Source organism: Zalophus californianus, chromosome 4 (genome assembly GCF_009762305.2).
Source record: "Zalophus californianus isolate mZalCal1 chromosome 4, mZalCal1.pri.v2, whole genome shotgun sequence".
In the NCBI taxonomy this organism is placed as follows: Eukaryota; Metazoa; Chordata; class Mammalia; order Carnivora; family Otariidae; genus Zalophus; species Zalophus californianus.
The window spans coordinates 46,151,630-46,174,017 of record NC_045598.1 but is presented as its reverse complement, the minus strand read 5'-3'; the positions used below and the strand labels follow the sequence as shown (position 1 = coordinate 46,174,017).

The window sequence follows — 22,388 nt, the reverse complement described above, 5'->3', positions numbered from 1 at the left end:
TCCTTTTATCTCTTATCAGTATGGTTTCATGGATTGTTTTTTTTCCCCCCCAGTGGTTTATTATTTATTGCCATCCTTAAATGACATTGGTGTTTAAATTATTCCAGATTGGGCCAATGACTGCACCTCCGAGATGGCTTCTGTATCCTTGTGACATGCCCCCATCCATTTGTGTTTGTCTTGAGCACTTCCTTGCTTGCTGGAGTAATGAGATATTTCAGGCTCATCTTGCACCTGCCCCACCCCAGCTCTGAAATCAGCCAGTTCTACAAGAACCCCTGGTTCCTTTTACTAGGGAATAGTAGTAAAAGAACAAAATTAAGGCATTAGGCACCATGATGTTCCTTGGGTATCTTTGTTCCTAGACCCGTTCAAGGGACAGAGCTGGGACACGTATGCATATAAACGCATGTATGCGTACATACATACACAGATGCATGCGTATTTCACAAATCATGATTTTGCTGGAAATCTCCCATTTCCAGTCTTTCCCCACAGTATTCTTTCCTGGTTTCTCCCTTTCCATAATTTAATGTCTCCTCTTTCGTAGTGAGAACTGGGCTCCAAGAACATCAAAACATTTACCCCTTCGTTCAACACTGTCATACATTTAAAACAGTTTTGTAATTCGCCCAAAACACTACCGGAAAAAAAAAAAAACCCACTAAAAGGAGTTTGGGGGTTGTTTGCAGTTCCCCCTTCTACAACGCTGCCCACGACTGAGAGTAAACAGTCAAATTCTGTGTTCATGAATTATTTGGATTAGTTCTTTCTCATCCCATCAGAGACTGTTTGTGACGTTCATTTGAGATGCCACTGGAGAGATTTGTCTCAGTCCACTTCTAGTCTGAGCCTCCCCCACCACCCCACTCCTCACCCCTGTTAATTGAATTTGATTTTTTTGGGTATGTAGAACCGTAGGCTTCCAAATGGGGGCAACAGTGCAGAAAACTGTACTCAGAAGTGTCACCCTCTGCCACATCCTTCCACCCGGTCACCTGGTCCTTCCACTGCCCAGATGTCCCTGTGTAGGAAAACGATGTCCTGGCTCCCTCTCTTGCCTACCCTGTGTTTCTTTATGTAAAGACAAGCAGATTTATGACTCTTTTCTTAAGTGCCCAGATCTCATTGATCTTCTAAATCTTACATTCTTGGGGGTGGTCTTTCCATTTTATTGATGAGGAAACAGGCTCTTCGTCTGGATGGTTATAAACTCTTGTGCCTTGTTAATAACCTGTTTTGGGTGCTTCATAGTTTGGACGAAGCTGATTAAGATGCCCAAGTCCCAAAACACACAGGTAGTAGCATGCAGCTTTTAATCCCAAAGTCTGGCTTCTGGGACGACTGCCTCTTCATCTGTGTTTTAAGTCTGGTTTTATCCTTTTGGAATGGAATTTGCAGTGTTCGTAGCATATCACAAAGGCTTAAATCTGGGTGTGGGACCTGGCTTGGAGGTTTTCTTGTTTTTGTTTTTGTTTAATTTAGGTGAAATGCACACAAAATAAAATTGGCCATTTTAATGTGTACAGTTCATGGGTATTTATTACATTTATGATGTTGTGCAACCACTGTCTCTGTCTACTTCCAAAACCTTTTTAGCACCCCTAGACGGGACCCTGCACCTACGAAGCAGTCACTCCCCCTTCCCTGCTTCCCTTAGTACTGGGCAGCCACTGATCTGCTTTCCATCTCTCTATGGATGTATTTGTTTTGGATCATTCATATAAATGGAGTCATATGGTGTGTTTGTGTTTAACTTCATTTGGCCTACAGTTGTCAAGGTTCATCCACGTTGTAGCATATATCAATGCTTCATTCCTTTTTATGGCCAGATAATATTCCACTGCATGGATAAGACCACATTTTGTTTTTCCAGCTGATGGACATCTGGGAGGCTTCTCAGGGAAAGTGGGGAGAAGAGTGGTTTTTACCCTGCCCTGCGCTGTGCTACTTAATAGCCATGTGACCTTGGACCAGCTACCAAACCAGCTTCTGCTTTTCTTTGTTAAATGAAAACTAATAATAAAACCTAACTTCAAGCGGTTGAAAGATTGAGTAAACGAAGTTCATAGTATCATACCTGGCAAATAGTGGGCCCTCCTAAATGCTAGCTGTTCTCCAGTAGGATCTTATGAGAAGGATAGATGGGGGGGAGAGAAAGCACAACTTTGTGTTACAGTAGGTTTTTAGTATGTGTTCTGTTATGGATGCTCTTTGTGCTGACCTTCATGCTGCCTTTTTTTTAAAGGCCTATGTGTTTTCTCTGCTTTGTGGTTTGGTGTTTCTGTGCCCCCCCTCTCCCAAACTCGCCCCCCAGCCCCCCCCAACTCACTGAACACAGGATTTTACATTTAGAAGCAGTTCACTAGACAGAATGTCTGTAGTGGAATGTTACATAATTCACATTTAGATTTGAAGAGCTCATTATAAAAAACCTGACACACTTCAGGAATATTAAATTACCGCAGATTGTGTGGAGCAAAGAAACATTATTGAAGCATTTCAAAATTCTAGGCGAGCCTGAATTTAACTGATAGGGTTTCACAGCTTTTACTGGGGGAAAATGATTTGAGTTGTCACATGGTTTCTGGCCCTTGGGGGACTTTAATCTCCTTAATTACAAAGAAACAAATTTCTTAAATAATTTGGAGTTACTTCACAGCATTTTCCCAACCTCTGGCTTTTGGAAAATTAAAGGGGATGCCAGGACCCAGGCTATGGTAGGTTCTCTCCTTACTGCAGTTTCCTTTTTTAAGTTTTTATTTGAAATGATGTTGGTTTCATTATTGATATCAGGGTGTACTTCGGAAATCCACAAGTAATGCTTTATAAACACTTGAACACAATCACATTTTGTTGAACACTCAGTGCTGGAGATACCCACAGAATAGGGAGAGGTGCTGTATTGTGCTTTACAAAGTTGAAGGGGGAAAAAATGGCCCAGTTCCCATCCAGTTTTATATACGAACTTATAAGAAGGCTTGAAATTGTGTAAAATCTATATATTTCAGCTCATTTTACTATTTATGTGTTAGGTACCTACTGTGTGCAAAACCAGCATGATGGAAATATCTGTAGATTCTCTCTCTTCCTGCAGTGTCTTTAAAGGGGAGACATAACCTGCCTTAGTTTCTTCTTCTATAAAGGGAGGGTAACAGTATGGACTTGTAGTCACACACTGCCATGTGACCTTGAGCTGTTAACACAGGAAATTATTAGCACCTCATCTTTATTAAGTGCTTTCCAGGAGGTGTGCCAGGTACTCTTCCAAGTATGTGACATGTGTAGTCACACCTCATTTCCACAGCTCCATGTTACCCCCATTATACCGATGGAGAAACTGAGGCAAGGAGGGGTCGAGTAACTTCCTCAATATCACATTGCTTATAAGTGGCTGAAGCTATGGAGCTGGCCAAAAAGCAGATCATAGTATAAGTAGGGAGAGATTCCATTTAAGAGAGAGACCAGAAAACCTTTCTGCCTACGATACTTCTTTGAACTCAACCTTGAGGGGTCAATAGAATGTCAAGGGAGACTCGAGGAGAAAGACTGAAGAGAAAGGTAGCTGTACAAGTTATAGTTGCAAAGATGAAGAAGTACATCCCCTCCCTACTAGACTTATATTTCCTTTTATTAGTTGGGCTGTTCATTGCAAGACTCCTTGTCTTTGCATAGCTGATCCTTCTGTCAGAAACAGCCATTCATTCATATTTTTATACATGTACTTATTGAGTGCCCATTAGTCCTTTCTCTTATTATCCACTTGGCATAAGAATCATTCTTCAAGACCCCACACAATAGGGCTCCTCCTCGGAGAAGTTTTATTGACTCTTCCAAGCAAAGGTGAGTATTTGCTTCTTTTCTTTTTATTAACATATAATGTATTATCTGTTTCAGGGGTACAGGTCTGTGATTCATCAGTTTTACACAATTCACAGCGCTCACCATAGCACATACCCTCCCCAGTGTCCATCACCCAGCCACCCCATCCCTCCCACCCCTCTCCACTCCAGCAACGTTCAGTTTGTTTCCTGAGATTAAGAGATCATAGGGGAAGGGAGGGAAAAATGAAACAGGAAGAAACCAGAGAGGGAGACAAACGGTAAGAGTACTTGCTTTTTTGTGCCCCAGTATACCCACCCGGTGTTTGTGTGTGTTAGTTCCAGTTGTGTGTATTGCAGTCCTTTACATGACTGACATCCCCATTAGACTGAGCATCTTTGACAACAGGAATAAAGAATCCATACTCTTAGCCAGGATGGTTGCACAGTGGATGTCTGTTGACCTGAATGAGCCAGCATTTGCACCTGGCCCACTGTAGGTCCTTAGAAGATATTTGTTGCAGTGAAATGCTCAGCATTAATAAAATTATGTCCATGTATGGCCAAGCTTTGTGGCTCTGTCATCTCCCATGGAATGTGGTCTTCTCTCAGAGGAGAGGTTAGGAAGGGGGTGAGGCCTAGTGGTGTGGTGCAGATAGATGGCATAAGGGTGGGAGGGAAGGTTCTTGTTTTCTGTGTTTGATTTCAGGGACCCCATTCTAGGAAGGCAGTTTTGTATTTTCCTTAATTGTAGCTTTAGTTCCTACTGTTGAGACATCTTTCATTCGGGGCCAGCATCCTTTTAAAAAAATCACTTGTTAAAAAATAAATAAACCAAGTATCTTTGGCTAAGGTGGGAATTTCCCTATTATTGGGCCTTCCTATAATTTTACTAATTTTATTTTTTTTAATCTAAGTATAATTAACACACAGTGTTATATTAGTTTCAGGCGTACAATATAGTGAGTCAACTATTCTCAGTGCCAGTCACAGTTAAGTGCACTCTTAATACCCTTCACCTATTTCACCCATTCTCCTCCACACCCCCCCCCCGGTAACCCCAAGTTTGTTCTCTGTATATAAAAGTGTGTTTGTTTGTCTCTTTCCTTCTTTGTTTTGTTTTCTTAAATTCCACATATGAGTGAAGTCATATGGTGTTTGTCTTTCTCTGACTTACTTCGCTCAGCATTATACCCTCTTGCCATTTGTAACGACATGGACAAATCTAGAGGGTAGAAAGCCTTCCTATAATTTTATGTGGCTTTTTTATTAGACCTCTAGTTAAGCCTTCTTTGGTTATCATGATTAAGAGGTTCGGTTTACTGTTCTTTTTGAGCAGAAACCCACATTCAGGGTCAGCCTTTTTGGATTCAACCATTCTGGGTCTGTGGGATGAGCTCAGAAATGGCTGCACAGTTTGAAGATCTATTTCCAGTAGCTTTATCTTCATTTTCTTTAAAAAAATGGGATAACTAGTGAAATGTTTATTTTCAACTGAACTCTTTGATACAGCTATCAGATAGATGGTCACTGGGAAAGGCAGTTGACTCGACACAGGAAATACATTCATTCAATTTAACTGAAATCAAATGAGATAATGTATGTGAAGCAGTAGCTGAGGGCAAAGTATATAGTTAGTGCATAGTAAATACTAGCTGTAATTGAAGTGGTTGTATTATCATTATTATCATTATCATCTCTTCCCAGCACAGAGTCTGGACTTAATAGTACCTAGTAGTGTGCGATGCATATTTATTAAAGAAAGAAAAAATGGAACGTGTGGCTGCCTGCTTCTTTTCTTTTTCTCCCCATGTTAAATGCTTGTCTGCTCTTATAGCTGAGGAAAAAGCTGACATAAAAATTGGCTTGCTGGAAAGTTTCTCAGCCCCATTTGTCACCTTACCCTTGGGGCCCAATTGTATGTCGACTCCATGTCCCCTCAGATGCCTGGCAGTGAAGGGACAGACCACAGGTCATTTCTCTATGATCTGCTTTAGCCGCCACGACTCTGATCAAGCTTGGCTGATGGATGGGTGCCCTGTTGTTGGAAATGTCTCCCTGGGGTTGCTCAGGAAATACTCCTTTGCTATATTTTCTGGGTGGCATCTACTGCTTGAAAGCAAGACATGTGGAAAACAAAGAGTTGGGTTTTGTCCTTCTTGGAAATCCAGAGTTTTAAAAAGATCTCTTTTGAGTTATGTACCTAGGTTGAGAGACCATGTTTCAGGTAGACCTCTCATTCCCTTTGCTACAAACCCTGTCAGTGGCTTGATGACATCGAGTGAGCAGTTTGTGCATGGAGACCAAGATTTTCCTGGTGTATGTTTGGCAGTTTATTTCCCCAACCCCCGACTAATTTCTGTTTAACCTCAAAAGGGTGATGATTCTGAACGTTCTCTTGGCTTGATTCGCAGTGCTCGGAAGGAGTGAATGAGATGTGCAGCTCGGAGCATTGTTTCTGAAGGGAGGAGTCATTCTCTTGGAGAGGAGTCCTCCATGAGCCTGGCCGAGGCCCGGGATCTGTGTGAAGTGGACTAAGGATTTAGTAGGATGTCAACTGAGACAGAACTTCAAGTAGCTGTGAAAACCAGCGCCAAGAAAGACTCCAGAAAGAAAGGTAGGGCTGATTTGTTCCTTTCTTACTGGCTTTTTATCTGTGTGGTGTTTTATCTCTGGAATGATGTATAGCATTATCTTTGTGATGGCATATGTTTTTTAAAGGGCACCAGTATTATTTGCTGTTTTCTGTACTCATGGTATATTTAATGGCTCTCCATTATGCTTTGGGTAAAATCCAAAATTATTTTCATAATGTATAAAACCCTTCCTGGTATGCCTTCTACCCATCCCTCCAGCAAGCAACATCTCTGCCTAATCTCCTGCCTCCTTATCCAATCCTATTTCCCCTCCAGGCATTCTGTCTCTTGTGGTTCACTTTTGCAGGTATCCAAAGTTCTCAAATTCCAGCAGCACCAGAATGACCTGGAAGGCTTGTTAAAACACAGATTGTTGGGTCTCATCCCCAGAATTTTCGGGTTTGGTAGGTCTGGGGTAGGGCCCAAGCCTACATTTAGAACAAATTCCCCGATGGTACTGGTACTATTATTTCCGAGTCCAGACTTTGAGAACCACTGGACAATAATCTTGCCCGAAATCCTTTGTCACTCTCCACTTTTTCCTAGACTGGCTTCCACTCAATCTCTAGGTTAGTCCTTTCCTAACCCACACTGGGTTAGTTGTTTTTGTTGGTTTTGCTACGGTAGGGCTTTGTTAGAATCTCACTTTATTAAAAATTTCCTGTGTTTTTGTTTGTTGGCTGGACTATGCATTCCTGCAGAGCTGGACCTCTCGTTCATCTTTTAACTCCAACACTTGGAACGTGCTTGATGCAGAGGAAGCACGTAAATATCTGTTAGTGAGGACTGGCATGCATAGTATGATAATAAAATAATTCTCTCACTCTCTGTGTTTTCTTGAGAATTGGGTCCCATGGCTTTATTGACCGTACCTTTCAGGATGTTTGTCTCCCGGTGGCAATTAGGTGTAAGCAACTTCGTGCTGTGTGTTGTCTTTCTCTCCTCCGTCTTCTGAGCCGCATGGAGGAGGATTAATAGACTTCTCTTTCAGGTCTTGAAATCTGTCAATATGGACTTCCAAACCGGGATGCACTTAGCTGCTTTGTATAGGCAGTGATTTGTTTGAGACACTGCTGTGTCTGCCCAGTCATGTTTCGTGATGGCATTTGTTTGACACTCTATAGGAAGCAAGGGACATAAATGTAATACACATGCAGCTTGCAGAGAGCCAAAACCTCAGCAAGGATGGTAAATTTTGCGTTGGATGTTTATTTGAAACACAAATATTTTGGAAGTAGTCTAGTTCATTTCCTAAAACGTAATGTAAACCTTGTATTTTATGCATCATGGTCTAAGAATAATAGAAGGAAAGCAAGTCAGTGAGAGGACAGGTCTTGGGAGAACTGCTACATGGGGGAAAAAAAAGATTGCAGAGCATGATAATGTACCAGAATTCAAATGCTTTTTCACTGAAAAATGACAAGTTATATTTTTGCTTCAAATTTAACCTTTCCACCAAACTTGTGCTCTTGAATGCTTAATGCATTAAAAATTGTATCTTACTGAATATCTTTTCATTCTTAAATTGAACATGCAAAACCAGGAGCATTCTTAAAATGAGGATTCAGGTTTTCAGAACATTGGCTTAGTTGAAGATTTGGAATGGGAGCATGAAGGTGACCTTTTTAGAACCTCCTCATCTTCATGTCTTACAACACTCTAAAATCAGCATAATACATATTCCAGGAATATCTGCTTGCAAGTGGCCAATACCATGCATGGAGTCTGGGCAGGCAGACCTGGATTCAAATTCTAGCTATGCCACTTCCTAACCATGTGACCTTGGAATGTTACTTAACCTCTCTGAGCATCTGTTTTCTCTCCTATAAGTAAGGATATAATATTAAACTTCAGAGGCTTACTGTGAAGAATAATTGAGATAAGGCAGATTAAATACTTAGTATAGTACTTGGCATTTATTAAAGGATCAACAAAGACACTTTTTATAAAAGATTTTATTCATTTGACAGAGAGAGCGAGTGCACAAACAGGGGAGAAGAGGGAGAGGGAGAAGCAGGCTCCCCACTGAGCAGGGAGCCCGACGTGGGGCTCGATCCCAGGACCCTGGGATCGTGACCTGAGCCAAAGGCTGATGCTTAACCAACTGAGCTGCCCAAGCTCCCCAACAAAGAGTCTTTATGTATGTTCTTCCTCTTCCTTTTCTCTTTTTCCTTCCCTTTTCTCCTTATCCTTCTTTCCTTAATTCTTCTCATCTCCTTTCTTCCCTGTCATTTTTCTCCATTTCTCTCCTCTCTCTTTTCTCCGTTTCTCTCCTACCATTTCTGTGCTCTCCTCCTCCTCTTCCTCTTCTTCATTTTCATCATCTTCATCATCATCATTATCCTGTTTTCTCTTATCCCATTCTAGAACCAAGGGGATCTTAGAAAGTGTATAGCTGATTTGTCCCAAAGTAAGATTTTATAATTGTTCTTAGTTATGTAGCAGTGATAAACAACATGCATTCTTGATAGACTTCTCTGGCTCAAGGCACCATGAAAGCACATACATACATTAAAAAAGGGAGAGAATGTGCTCATAACAGGATTAATTTATTTCTTACTCTTCAGTTTTTCCTGTGGAACAATAAGTATTCCATTAAGCAAATGTTGCTGACTGAGCCAAAATAAGTAGAACTTTAAAAGGAAATGTTAACAGTTTATGTATTGACCTTGAATCTTGAATATAATAGCATTACTAAACTTTGTTACTAATTCTTCCAATTCCTCTTTGATTTTTCTATGGAGACAACATATAACCTCATAAGTAGGTTTCTGTTTTCCTTTCTAATCCTTAAGTAATTATTTTTCTTGTCTTATTGCATTGGCTGGATCTGTCAGTACAATATTTAGTGATAGGAGGTATGCTTAACTTGATCTTCAGTTAATGGAAATGCTTCTAAGTTTCCTGTGTGATCTTTAAAGTTTACTAGAGATTTTTTTTATAATTTCTTCTTCACTTATCATTGTCTAGGAAGTATTTTTTTATTAAATTCTGAGTTTGCATGTTGAATTTTATCATATGCTTTTTTATATTAATTTCAGTGATTATACGTATTTTTCCTCTCAATTTATATTGTGGTGGATTTTACTGATAGATTTTTCTAATCTTCATTTCTGAAGTAACTACTACTCGTTCATGATGTATCATTTTCTATATATGGATTTGATTTTTTGATATTTTACTTAGGATTTTGATATCTATATTCATCAGCATGATTGGCATATAAATTTCTTTTCTTGAACAATCTTTGTGTCTGGTATTAGTTAAAGTTTATAATTTCATACAGTGATTTTTGGTGCTAAAGAAATACTGAATGATAGTTAAGCCCCTTTCTGAAAAAATTATATTCTTTTTTTAGTAATTTTATTTGACTTTTTAGAAGGTATATACTCTTATTATACTGAGAATTAAAAGAGACAAAGTAAGCATGCCTAATCCCATTAATCAAAATTAACTGCTATTAACATTCTAAGTGAATTCCTTCTGGACTGACTTTTCAGGATATGTGTTTGAGATCATACTAATTCATAGTTTCATATGCTGCTTTGTTATTTGACATTAGATCATAAGTACATTTCTCATATTATTATATGATATTACAGACTAGAAGGGTTTTGGGGGGGGCGGGGTTTGCTCCTTTGGCAAGAGTTAGATGGTTCCTGGGGAAGATATTTTATTTCCTAAAAAAGAACACCTGACAATATGGGTCATCTGTCAAGAGCGAGAGTGGCATAAAGTTTAAGAGGCCCTTTAGAATTTCTCACAAACCTATCACCCTGGTTCTTTAACCCAGGCTTTTGAAAGGAAGTCACATAGTTTCAAATACAAGTCACACAGGGGCATATTTCACCATAAAGTGCGTTTCTCGACAGGCCATGTAAGAGACGTAACTGGAGTATTCACAATTCAAATAAGGAAAGCTTGAAAGTGCTAAGAAATAAAGTTGTTTTCTTCATTTCATTTTTATTGGATTGTGTCACTACACATGCAGCTTGTCAAATGGTGCCTATTCCAGGAGTGGAATTTGATGGAGGATGGGAATGTAGATTTTCAGGTTCGTTACCTGCCATCAAAGGAGAAGAGCTGACACGATGCTTATTTATAAAACGGGCACTAGGCCACCCAGTAGAAGACTGTGGGAGAGGAACGGGTCCCAGGATGAGCAGGTGCAGACGTTTCTGGGTGTTGTGCCTGGGGTTCCTCAGTCAGCGCCACCTGGTAGCTGAGTGTGGTAGAAAGAGCACTCACTTTGGAACCAGACCTGGTTTTATTTTTTATTTTTTTTTAATATTTTATTTATTTATTTGACAGAGAGAGAGCACACGTAGGCAGAGAGGTAGGCAGAGGGAGAGGGAGAAGCAGACTCTCCACTGAGCAGGGAGCCCGACGTGGGACTCCATCCCAGGACCCTGGGATCATGACCTGAACCAAAGGCAGCTGCTTAACTGACTGAGCCACCCAGGCACCCCTGGAACTAGTTTTAAATTCTAATTCTTTTCCTTCTCACTGTGTAACCAGAGATGGGTTATTTAGCTTCTTAGAACCCTGTCTCAGTGAGTATGTGTGTGCGTGCATGCAAATAATACCAGAAGGGCGAGGGAAGAATCATGGGTGAAGGTCCAGCGTGGGAGCCACGACATGGCAGCTCCTGGTTAGTGTTAGCTTTTCTGCCCTTTTCCTTCTGAGATCACAGTTCAGCACTGTCTCCTGATCTTCTAGAAACACCTGCAAATAAACTTACTCACTTTCCAGATATTAGAGTTATGTCCAAGGATCGTTAGTTAGCAAAATAATAACAACAACAAAATGCTACCTTATTTCCTACCTGAAAGATTTGGCCGTGTGAATCAAAGCCCTGATGGGTTTAGAAGTTGGTGGTCATATGACAGACGTCTTAGCTTTGGAGCCCCATCAAGCTGAATTTGAACCCTGGCTGTGTGCCTCAGTAGCTGTGTGAACTATTGGGAGGTTTCTTTTTTTCCTTCTTTTTTTTTTTTAATCTCTTTATCTTTTAAAGATTTTATTTATTTATTTGTGAGAGAGAGAGCACAAGCAGGGGGAACGGCAGGCAGAGGAAGAAGCAGGCTCCCCACTGAGCAAGGAGCCTGATGCGGGACTTGATCCAAGGACCCTGGGATCATGACCTGAGCCGAAGGCGGACGCTTAACCGATTGAGCCACCCAGGCATCCCTATTGGGAGGTTTCTTAAAAATTCTGGTTAATTTTGGTTAAGGAATGGTTTCAGTAATGCCATATTCAGGGTCCTAATCCCTCAACTGGTCAGGTAGCCCTGGAAAATATCCTGTTGACACTGGCTTACCACTAAGGAGCTGGTAAAGGGCTATCACATTCATTATCTGATTGGATCCTTGGGACTGGGGTGATAAATATAAAAAAATTCTTTGTATCAGGCCTGTGGTGCAGAGCTGCTATCTCTCTGCCTTCACCTACTGCTCTTGTCCTGCAGGGAGGCCGCCCACTGTCTGTCAAGACCCTGGCCCTGGGCTCGAACCTCAGGCCTGCCGCTCCGGGTCTGTCCACTCCCTCAGGACACTTCCACTTTTCCAGCTTCCGTTTCCTCAGGCACCAAACAGAGACGGAAATTATATCTGTGTGACCCAATCTGAAACCTAGATGAAGCATTAATTCATGAATGAGGTCTTTTGTCCATAAGGATTTCTCCAGTCCCGGTTGTGAGCCCTGCCAGCACTCAGTGTTCTGTGGGCAGAGAGAAGTATTTGGAAAAGAGACCCTGACTGCAGGCAGTTCATGTAGTTGAAGAATTTCTGCCTCCAGAGGCCCTTCTGATTTTTATAGGTCTCATCCTAACTTTTAAAGACCTGTTTTTCTCTACTTTGCTGCTTTTATTCATTCTCAGCCTATTGCTACTCAAAAGTTAATGTTTTATTTTTACCCCAAATTCATATTTGTTACTTAAAATATGTCATGCTCCTCATAATAAAGAAAATTCTTAGACTCTTTTCACAGCTTTCCTGACTAAAAGCAATTGAGTTTTCGTCTTAATAAACACAAGTAGCATAATACTCTAAAAGAAACTTGAGTAAGTTCTCTAGAAATGGAAAAACAGAAAAGGTTATAAGGAATTGGCATTTGGGGGCTAGTTAGAGCCTCTTGCTCACAGATGAGCTCTCAAAAGAAGGACTTGCTGATGGTCACTCATTTGGGCAGTGGCAGAGTCAGGGCTGGAGGCCAGGAACGGCTCCCATGGCTGGTGGTTCTCCAGTTCATCAGGCTGCAAACAACTTACCTTCTTGGGATTGACCTCTTGGCGTGTTTCTTCCCTCTTGTTTACATTGAAGACTCCTGAAAGAGGTCATGCTTTAGAAGTAGATGAACTTAAGTTTGATTTAAGACTTAGCACAATTTCTGCTTGTGTATCTCAGGCTAGCTACTTTACCTTTCCGAGCCTCAGCTTCTCCATCTGTAAAATAGGGACAGTAGCACCTATCTCGGAGTGTTGTAATGAGGATTATGTGAGTGAATAACATGCAACACCCAACACAATTCAATTCTCTGTTCATAGACTCAGGATGAGGAAACTTTCCCTTTCCCTCCAGTGCCCCAGCTCCCCGGCCAGCCCTGAGAGGAAGCACCTCTCCTAGTGCTGTAGGACGAGAGAAAAGTAGAAGGCACCCTTTTCTCCAGAGGCACATGGGGGGAATCACTGAGAAGAAGGAACTGGTTCATCTTCAAATGGATGCTTGTTTCAATAATAATGGGGAAGGTGAACAGGAAATACAAAGGAGAATGGACCATGCTGTTAAGCTATAAATATTTATTAATAGCCATCATTTGTATTGTGCTTCCTGCGTGCAAACCATTTTAGATAAATTGTCCTTGATGAGCCCAAATCTTACATCACCCTATGGAACATGTAAGAAAATAATGTTCAGAGAGGTCAAGAGACTTGCCCTGGGTCACGTGGTTTGTCTACATACGCTGGAAAGTACTAGGTCTGGCAGACATTAATGTCTTTGTGGTCTTCCCTGAAAGCATGCTCTGGGTTTGCCCTGTGCCTTGATGGTGGAGGGCTGGCGGGTTCGAAAAAATTACAGGAGCTACACTCCTTTTATTGGCGGAGGAGGCACGGAAAGAGATGAGGCACATTGTGTAAATTTATGGCACGATTCTGCCTTGGCAGGGTTTTGGATCTTTGTGTGCTAACTGTTCTTTCCTGACTCTGTGATTTGCAGACTTTGGGAATTCAAAATCAAGGATTTAATTATATGATGACATCAATTTCTCTGAGGTTGATCCATAAAGCTCTGGGGCTGAAGGGCTTGGGAGGGAGGGAATACTGTTTTGGGTCAAGAAGTCCAGTCCTTTATGGTAGGACTGGCTGTCATATGGTATGATGTGTGGTGGAGAGAGACTTCTGTACTCTCTTTGATCACATGGTCTTGAATTTATTACAGGACACATCACTCATTGCGGTCATTCCCTGAAGACAAACCCATTCCAGGTTTCATTGGTGGCTTAGTTCTGGGCCTCATTTTAACTGGTTCCTTTATAAGAAGTCAGGCTTTCTTCAAGCCCTCCTTCACAGCACTTTCTTCTTTGGATGTATTGTATAACCACAGCAGCATGCCAAAGAGGATAACACCCCAAGAAAGCCCTCTGAGATTTGGTCCCTGTGTCTTTGTCTTTTGGTCTCCTCTTACCCTGAGCCACACTGAGCTTCAGTTCCCAGAACTCACCTCTGTGACATCTGTGCGTCGGCTCCTTCTACCTGGGGTCATCCTTCTCACCCTGTCTATTCACTTGGCCAAATCCTGGCCATCCTTCAATACCCAACAACCATTTGTCTGAGCCACCATCCTTGCCATTTTGAGTTTTGTAACATTCTCAGTTAATTAATCACAGACTATCAGCCCCTGTGACCTCCTAAATGCCTCCCAAAGCTGTTCATGCTCTCTCTCCTCACTGCTCCTCTCCCAAGTACAGTCCGGGCTGCCTTCCTCTGCCATCTGGATTGTTCTCACACCCTCCTAAGTGGTTTTCAGGTTTTCAGTCTTTTCCATCTCCAAGCTCTTCTGGACGCTTGGAGATCTGATCAAGTCTCCCCTCTGCTTCAGACCCTTCAGGGAGCGGCTCCGACCGCCCCCAAGGTAACGTCCACGCTGCTTCTCGTGGTGTTAGAGAGGCCCCGCCTGGTCTGACGCCTCCTTATCTTTCCAGTCACATCTCTCCACGCTGTTCTGCAGTGACAGTCCATTCCGTGGCACAACTGAATTAATTTCAGTTCCCTGATCATACCAGGCAATCATTCACATTTGGAGTTTGGCAAATCCTGTTTCTTCTCCCAAGAATATGTTTTCTTTTATTTCTTTTCAGTGTTAGCTCCACTTATCCTTTAGTTTCAATTTCGATATTACTGTCTGCAGAAATGCTTTGGTGCCCCATTGCAGCCCACCCACATGACCCGCAGCTGCGGGTCATGACTGTTTTGTGTGCTCTTAAACATCTCATTTTGCTCATCATAATATATTTTTAGTTATCTTTTTGTTCCTCTTTATCACTAATTATGTTGGGAGTCCTGTGACGGCAGGAACCGTGTCTGTCTTGTTAACCACTTCACTTCTACCACTGAGCACAGTGTTGAAAGATGTAGGTATGCAGCAATGTTGGGTGAATGAATAAATGAGTGAATGAATGAATTTATGACTAAGAAAAGCCTCATTCAGGTGGATTTGTGAAGGGTTCCGTAGCACCCTGTACGTACTCAAATCATCACGCTTACCATGTTTCTCCTATCATTTTTGGCTTATTTTTCTGTCTCTACTGTTAGCCATGAGTTCCTAGCACAGCGCTCAGAACATGGTAGGTACTCAGTAAGTGTTTGTTGAATTGATTATCGTAAAGTGTGGGGGAGAATGATTTGCACAAGGAGAAAGAAAATTACAAAACACAAACATCTCCCCTAAATGCTGGCTCTTGAGATTCTTATTATGTCACTTTGAAAATTCCTACCATTCTGTGAACTCCTCCTTTTGTGATGTGTGTCCAATCACGTCTGGTGCCGTAATTTAGCGTGATGTGGGCCATATTGGTAGTAAAGCTATAAGATTTGCCATATTAGTTCATCCCACTGCTTCATTAAGCTCAGTGTGCTGCCTGTGGCAGTGGCTGGGCTTGAATTTTGATGTTGGGAAGAACAAAGCCCTTTACATTATCCCTCCAAGTCCTGTGAGTCAGGTAAGTGTACACGCCTTTGTAGGGCTGGAGAGCCTTCATCTTTGCAGATAATCAGCAAGTGCCCCAGAGCATGGGGTTTTATTATCCGTGTGGTTTGCTGAGTGAGCAGATGATGTGCCAAGGTGTGCTGGGATTTCAGCAACCCCCTCTTTGCAACAAAGTCTCTAGGATGGTCAGAGTGTATATGTTGAAAGACCGAGCAATTCTACACAGTCCATCAAGAGAGTACATGTAGATAAAAGGCAGAGGAGAGGGTGTGCTAGAGGTGAAATGTCTCATTTCAGCTTGAAAACAACCTTTGGACAAGTGTTCCCATTTTATAGGAGAGGCAACTGAGACTCAGACAGAGGGCTTGCCTGAAGGCCACACACCTAGGAAGTAAAGGGACCCATTTGCAGCTAGATCTCTCTGGTCCCAGAACCTGTCTACATGCTTCACACTAGACTGAGCTGCTCCCTCCTGAATGGTGTGTCTTCTTACCAAATACCAAGTAAGGCTTACACTGAAAGACATCTTCCTACAGATTCCAGCAGAAACATTCTTAGGTTGCCATGGCCATAGCGAGAGGAAAGAATGATGGCAGAATATGTGGTACAGTAAGAAAGGGATTGGAGAGGCAGAGGAAGCTCTAGATCTTCACTCCCCTTCTCTGGCAGGCGGGAGGTTGCCATACACAAGGGTTCCGGGTGATTGACTAGGAAACATTTCCCTTTCTAAAGAGAATTCCAGTTATTCTATGTTTTCCAGATATAAAAAGGTAAAGACTAGGTGAACTTGAAGGACTTTGTGTGCATTCATGAGAATGCACGTCTAGCTCATAATTTGGAATAAGCACTCCAATTTTGCATCGATGAGTATTCATGTTAGCCCATTTCACTTTCAGTTCCCCACGTCAGAAATACTCATGAGAATGCTGGTGAGGAAAGTAGGGTGAGGAAGGTAGCCACTGTCCATCTGTAGTTATAAAGTGTCAAGCAATGTATTTAAACCCTTACATGTATTTTCTCCTGAACAAGTCTTTGAGGGAGCTCCTCTTTTTAAAATCCCAAATTTACGGGGCGCCTGGGTGGCTTAGTTGGTTAAGCGACTGCCTTTGGCTCAGGTCATGATCCCACAGTCCTGGGATCAAGTCCCACATCGGGTTCCCGGCTCAGCGGGGAGCCTGCTTCTCCCTCTGACCCTCTCCCCTCTCATGCTGTTTCTCTATCTCTCTCTCTCAAATAAATAAATAAAATCTTTAAAAATAAAATAAAATAAAATCCCAAATTTACGGATGAGGAAGTGGAAATTAAGGAGGCAGGACAGAGGTCATGCCATCACTCCAAAACTTATGCTCTGAACAGCCCTGCATTTCTGCCTCATTCATGCATTCAGCAGGTATCACAGGTGCCTTATTTGCACGCGGACCTTCTGAACACATTGACCTGCTTGGCCCTCCCTGAAGCTGCATGAGTTTTCTCCAGCTCATTCTCTTCTCTCCACCTGGAAAAAAATCATCCTAATCTCTTAGCTGGCTGTCAGGGCCTCCCTGATCTTCTGAGACCCAGCTCAGAGAGCACTTCCATGAAGTTCTTTCTTAGCATTCTATTCTTCCCGTGGAGTGAAGCCTGCCTTACCCCATGATTCTCAGTATGTTGGGTTTTTACAAAATTTTTCATCCAGAGAAAGCTTTTATGTCTTTCTTCCCTCAACTCGGATTGCACTTACATACCTCTCTTCCTTACTAGATTGTGTTGTGAGTAGAGACGTGATGGCAGGGACTGTGTCTTGAGCATCATTATATCCTCTCAAAGCTGGGATGAGGAGTATTTATCGAAGAGTTGTCTGTGTGGAAGATGGGAAATGACATTAGTTGCACGACTACTAAACGCAAGCAGAGAATACACTGAGAACACAGGAATTGATGAGTTTGATAAAACTCCCATTTTACAGATGAGGAAACATACTCAGGTGAGTTCAGAATATGTTCAAGGTCACCCATCATGTAAATGGAAGAACATGAATTTTTAAACTTAGCTCTAAATGATCCAAAGCATGGGATCTTTCTGCCATATTCACTGTTTCCCAGCAGTGGCCATCAGATAAAACCTCAGTGAAAGCTCAATTCCTGGGGGTCTGTGTCCCATTGTTAAGTGGCAGCAATATTTGCGATTTACTTTTATAAAGAATTTATAGATCATTGTTGTAGATTCACTTCCCTCAGATTGGGGCCTGTCATCACTTGAGTTTTTCAGTTCCCCTGACTGGTGATACCACCCTAGGGAGAACTTGCATTCTGATTGTTAAACCAGAGGCAGGAAAAGCCATGCAGGAACTCTTCACACTAGAAGAAGCCCAGCAGATGATGAATAGCAGAGCTGAATCTTATCATGTATTTCAGGATGATGTACGGGACTGTTGGAAACTGCCTTTGACAAATGTGCACAGGAAGGGGAATTATCTCCAGCAATGAAAAATGTTCTTATTATGTGATCCTAAACAGGATCAGGACCCCTATCATTGGGAAAATGATCATCCCCGTATCCCTTATTAACAGCGATATGGAAGCATGTGCTAAAGACATTGGACGTTGGGCTGAAGCTGTGATGGATAGCCATGAGTGCTGAATCAGGTTGGACTTAGGAAAGGTAGCTTGATGCTTGATAGCAGGTGGGAAATGTGCAACTCACTAAGGTCACTTTTAGCCCTTGCTTCGTGAGGCTCTGCAAGACTTGTTCCTGCTATCTTAGCCAAGTACCCAGTGGCTTTTGGTCAGGCCAAAAACTATGATTAAAGAGTAGGAGGTATGTGATATACGTTTGTAGGAAATAAAACCATTTCCATAAGGAGGAGAGGACAGGCATTTTAAATATTTAATCTTTCTTTATTTTCACATTTCACATGCATATGTGGAAACCTAGAATCCTAGAGATTCATTAGCCTGCCCAAGGCTAGAAACCAGCAGAGTGCAGATTTGAACCTGAATGGTTTGATTTCAAAGTCTGTATGCTTTGCAGACCATGGTAGCTTTCAATAAATAACCTTCTGGTTGAAGTTCAAAGTAATAGAAATAGAAACAACCGAAGGCATATGTGAAGTGCTCCCTGCAGCCTCTAGCACATGGTAGGTGTTCAAGAAATGCTAGTCTTCCTGCCCTTCCTCCTTCCTTCTTTCCCTCATTCCATTTCTGAGTGTTTTCTAAAACCAGGCAGAGTGTTAGCCACAGAAGATTGTGAACAAGTCCTGGGCTTAGGGAACTTGAGATCTCTCGGAAAGACAGACAACTAAGAAGCAATTATAGTTCATTACAGTAAGTTGAAATCCCAGAGCAGAGATAAGCAGCTATCCAAGGGCTTCCCAGAGGTTGTGCCATTTAAATAAAGATTCCTGGAGTGCAGAGTTATTACTTTTTTCAGTTTGATGGGTGCTTTGTGAAATATCTTCTATTATTATAGACATTGTCTACCCATTAGATTTAAATCCCTAGTGTGAAAAATAAATCCTACCTTGTCCTTTGGTGAAAGGAAGACCAGCAGATCAGAAATCTTTCAGAGGCAGCCACTTGCTCCTCCCCCCACCCCCCGACTTGACTTCTAGAGTAAAAGGACCTTCAAGTTGTACACATATTTTATTCATTTCCTATTACATGTAGGACCAGGCACATAGTATGTGTTCATTAAGCATTTGTAGAACAATAGAGTAGCCTGTATTAGATAGGTAATTCTTTGGCCTTTGGCCTGCATTTTCCTAGAATCAGTAATTTATATTCCATTAGGTTTCCTTTGATGTTTTAAAGTAATGATTACTGTGGCTTCTTCTGCTCTCAAAGTTATAGATTGCAGATAGATTTTTGTGTCATTTGCCAATGGTGGTCGATTTTAATGGCTGCTTCAAGCACTGTGGGGGGGATTCTAAAGTCATACACTGGCTCTGAGCGAGAACAGTCAACATTCAAGCATATTTTCTTTTAATTCTTTTTCTTTTTTCTGCACATGAGTGTGTGCACACAAACATGCAAACAACACGCGCATTCTAGTTTGATCCTACTGGGTATTTAATTCTGCATTACTTCTCCACTAAATCTTATCATCTAAGCTGTTCCCATGTCATTATAAATTGTGCAGTTATCACTTTACAAAAAGTGAGGTGATCTCATTTCCCTTAGCTTTTACTCACAAGCCCTCCTTCCAAACCCTTCTGTCATTGTTGCCTTTTTTTCAATGGTTCATTCCTAAATTTGCCGAATCTCACTTCAGTAGCGGCACACAGAATTGCTTTCAGTGGTTGATGATTCATTTCATCACCTTGGACTGATGCAGATGTTTACCTTCTGCATCTTGTGGCTGGGGGATGATGCTAACTTGTTTCCCCACAGCAAGAAGAAAGGAAGACCTTGGGGTGGGCTCCCCTCTGTGGGCGTGTCCCCAGCGGGGGCCACCACTCCGGGGAAAGCCTTGGAATTCAGATTTGCCAATGGATGCCTCTGAGCACGAGTGATTCTTGCAGTTTGCATCTTTTAACCTCAGCTTTATCAACTTTAATATGTTGTCCTGGCGCCTTGATTTTTTGGTTCATCTGTTTTAATGTGATGAAATGTAAAGACAAAGCTCAGTTTGTCCCCTCACAATGACAGTAGGAGTTTTCAGCTGATGGCCTATACTCCGTCTGTTAGGGATTCGAATTTTAAGCAGCCAAAAATACATTTTCCTGGTATCTGTCATCAAGTGATTAGTGCAACTATTTAGTTCTGGTCGTCTTTCCTATCTTGGTAGATTTATTTTCTCTTCTTAGAATTCTACTGCTGCCCTCTCTGTCTGGGAGATGTCATTTAAACATTGCTTATTAGGATTCCATTATTTGTCTTTCATATACAGTCAGCTAAATCAAAAAGTCAGGCAGTGTTTTTAAATTGCAAATTTAAATGACAATTTATAGACCAGGTCTACTGGAAATTTTCTGTCCTTGGCATCCATTACTGCTTGTGTGTATATAGTTTTACGCTCACTCTCTTTCTTTCTCTTTTTATCTTCTTGAGAGCACAGCACACATATCCATCAGAAGGATCAGAACTACTTGCAATCTAACACAAAATGCAATAAAGATCTTGAAAGGAAATGAACACAAACACCCTATCCCAGACCTTGCTTAGATACTTATTCTTCTCCTCCCCCTTCCCCCTACCCCTGCCTCTTAAAGAGGAAACTTGCATTAGTCACTTTTTAAAAAAGTATCGAAGTACCTGGTTTAGTTTCAAATAAAATAAACAGTCGGAAAAATGCCAAATATTGTTACCTCAATTAATTTGCATGATAAACCAATGATAATGAAACTATTATTAGGAATGGTGTCATAGCTGATATTTACTAAGCACTTACTATGTACCAGGCACTGTTCTGTGTGTTTCATTTGCCATAACTCATTTAAGATAGTAAGATGTTGATTTCTAAAGGGAGACTGAAATTCATGGGAGTCGGGGTGCCTGGGGCCCAAAGCTTGAGTGAGTAGTGGAGCTCCAGCTTCTGATGTAGAACTCTGTCCACCCCACTAGCTTCTGTTTTTATTTTCAGTAAGAAAACTTAGGGCCTACTTAGTATCTCTATTTCGTAAGAATGACAGGTTGAAAAGTCGTCACACCATGCCTTGCTGAGTTTTAATTTTTAGCAGATTGGGTTAGAAGGGGGGGCTGTAAACCTTGAAATCATCTTCTTTTATCGGTCCATTTTCCCTGGGATCAGAGTAGATTGGCAAAGCATTATGATCTTCCATTTCAAAGCTGAAGGATTATCTGTCTCGATGGGTGAAATCATTTCTAAAATCCTTCTGAAGCCAGCTCTTGCAGAGGTCGGTACATTTCAGAAAATGCCTTTGGTACCCAGGAACTTTGGTGATGGAAATGAACAGAGTCAAATTTGCATCTGGAGGGCCCGTATTTAGTGTGTGGTCCCACTGCCTCCATATTGTGTCCCGTGTCTCCTCTTATAACAGAGCCTGGAGGTCTGCCTTTCAGCCTGTGCTCACCAGGTTCCAGTGTCACTGGCATCTGGGGGCATCAGGACTGGTGAGTTTCCAATTAGACAGAGGAGATGATGACAGGGAGAGGTGGAAGGACTTTTGTCTTGCCTATGAGAAGACATGGGGAGGGAGCCAGAGGAGGCTAGGGGAGCCATCAGACCACAATGTGGGCTTGATCCTGAGTGAAAGAGGGAGGGTGGGAGGGAAGGAAGGAGGTAGGAAAGAAGGAAGGGCCGGTAGAAGAAGCATCTCAGACTTCAGCAAGGTCATTGCGGAGTCCTTGAGCCAGAGTCACACATCAGAAGAGGCCCCGCCTCCTGGGAGTAGGCCTGCTTGAGTATCCCTGCTTGCTCCATCATTGACTGGGAGCAGCCTGTGGGAAACATGGTCTTGCTGCAGACGTGGAATGGATTTCTGAGTGCAGCAGTTGGGGCTCTTTCCCAGCAGCTAGAAGTCTGCCAGATGTGTTCTCACGGTCCCCCCATGCTGCACCAAACTGATCGTCAAGGTACCTAAAGTATTCAGCCATTCTAACTTCTTCAGTTAGGTGGTCCAATGAGCAATTCAGATTCCTCCCCCCTTATCACCCTGTGCCCCTTAGACAAGGATGGACACATGTTGGTTAAAAGGAGGTGCTAATTGAGTTTGGGGCCCTGGATTCTCTGGCCAGAGTCCAGCAGTCCTCAGAGCATTTTGTCCTTTTGCATCCTGCAAGGCCCGAAGA

The 22,388-nt window shown here is 42.0% G+C and overlaps 1 protein-coding gene across 4 annotated transcripts in view; it reads left to right on the top strand.

The window, feature by feature from the left end:
- DAB1 (DAB adaptor protein 1) overlaps positions 1 to 22,388 on the top strand; it is a 1,151,191-nt gene that overhangs the window by 855,067 nt on the left and 273,736 nt on the right. For all 4 annotated transcript variants that reach the window (XM_027568673.2, XM_027568671.1, XM_027568672.2 and 1 more), the window contains exon 6: positions 6,236 to 6,438. In XM_027568673.2, coding sequence (XP_027424474.1) covers positions 6,372 to 6,438 — 67 coding nt within the window. In that variant the 5' untranslated portion in view covers positions 6,236 to 6,371. The remainder of the gene's footprint in view (positions 1 to 6,235; positions 6,439 to 22,388) is intronic.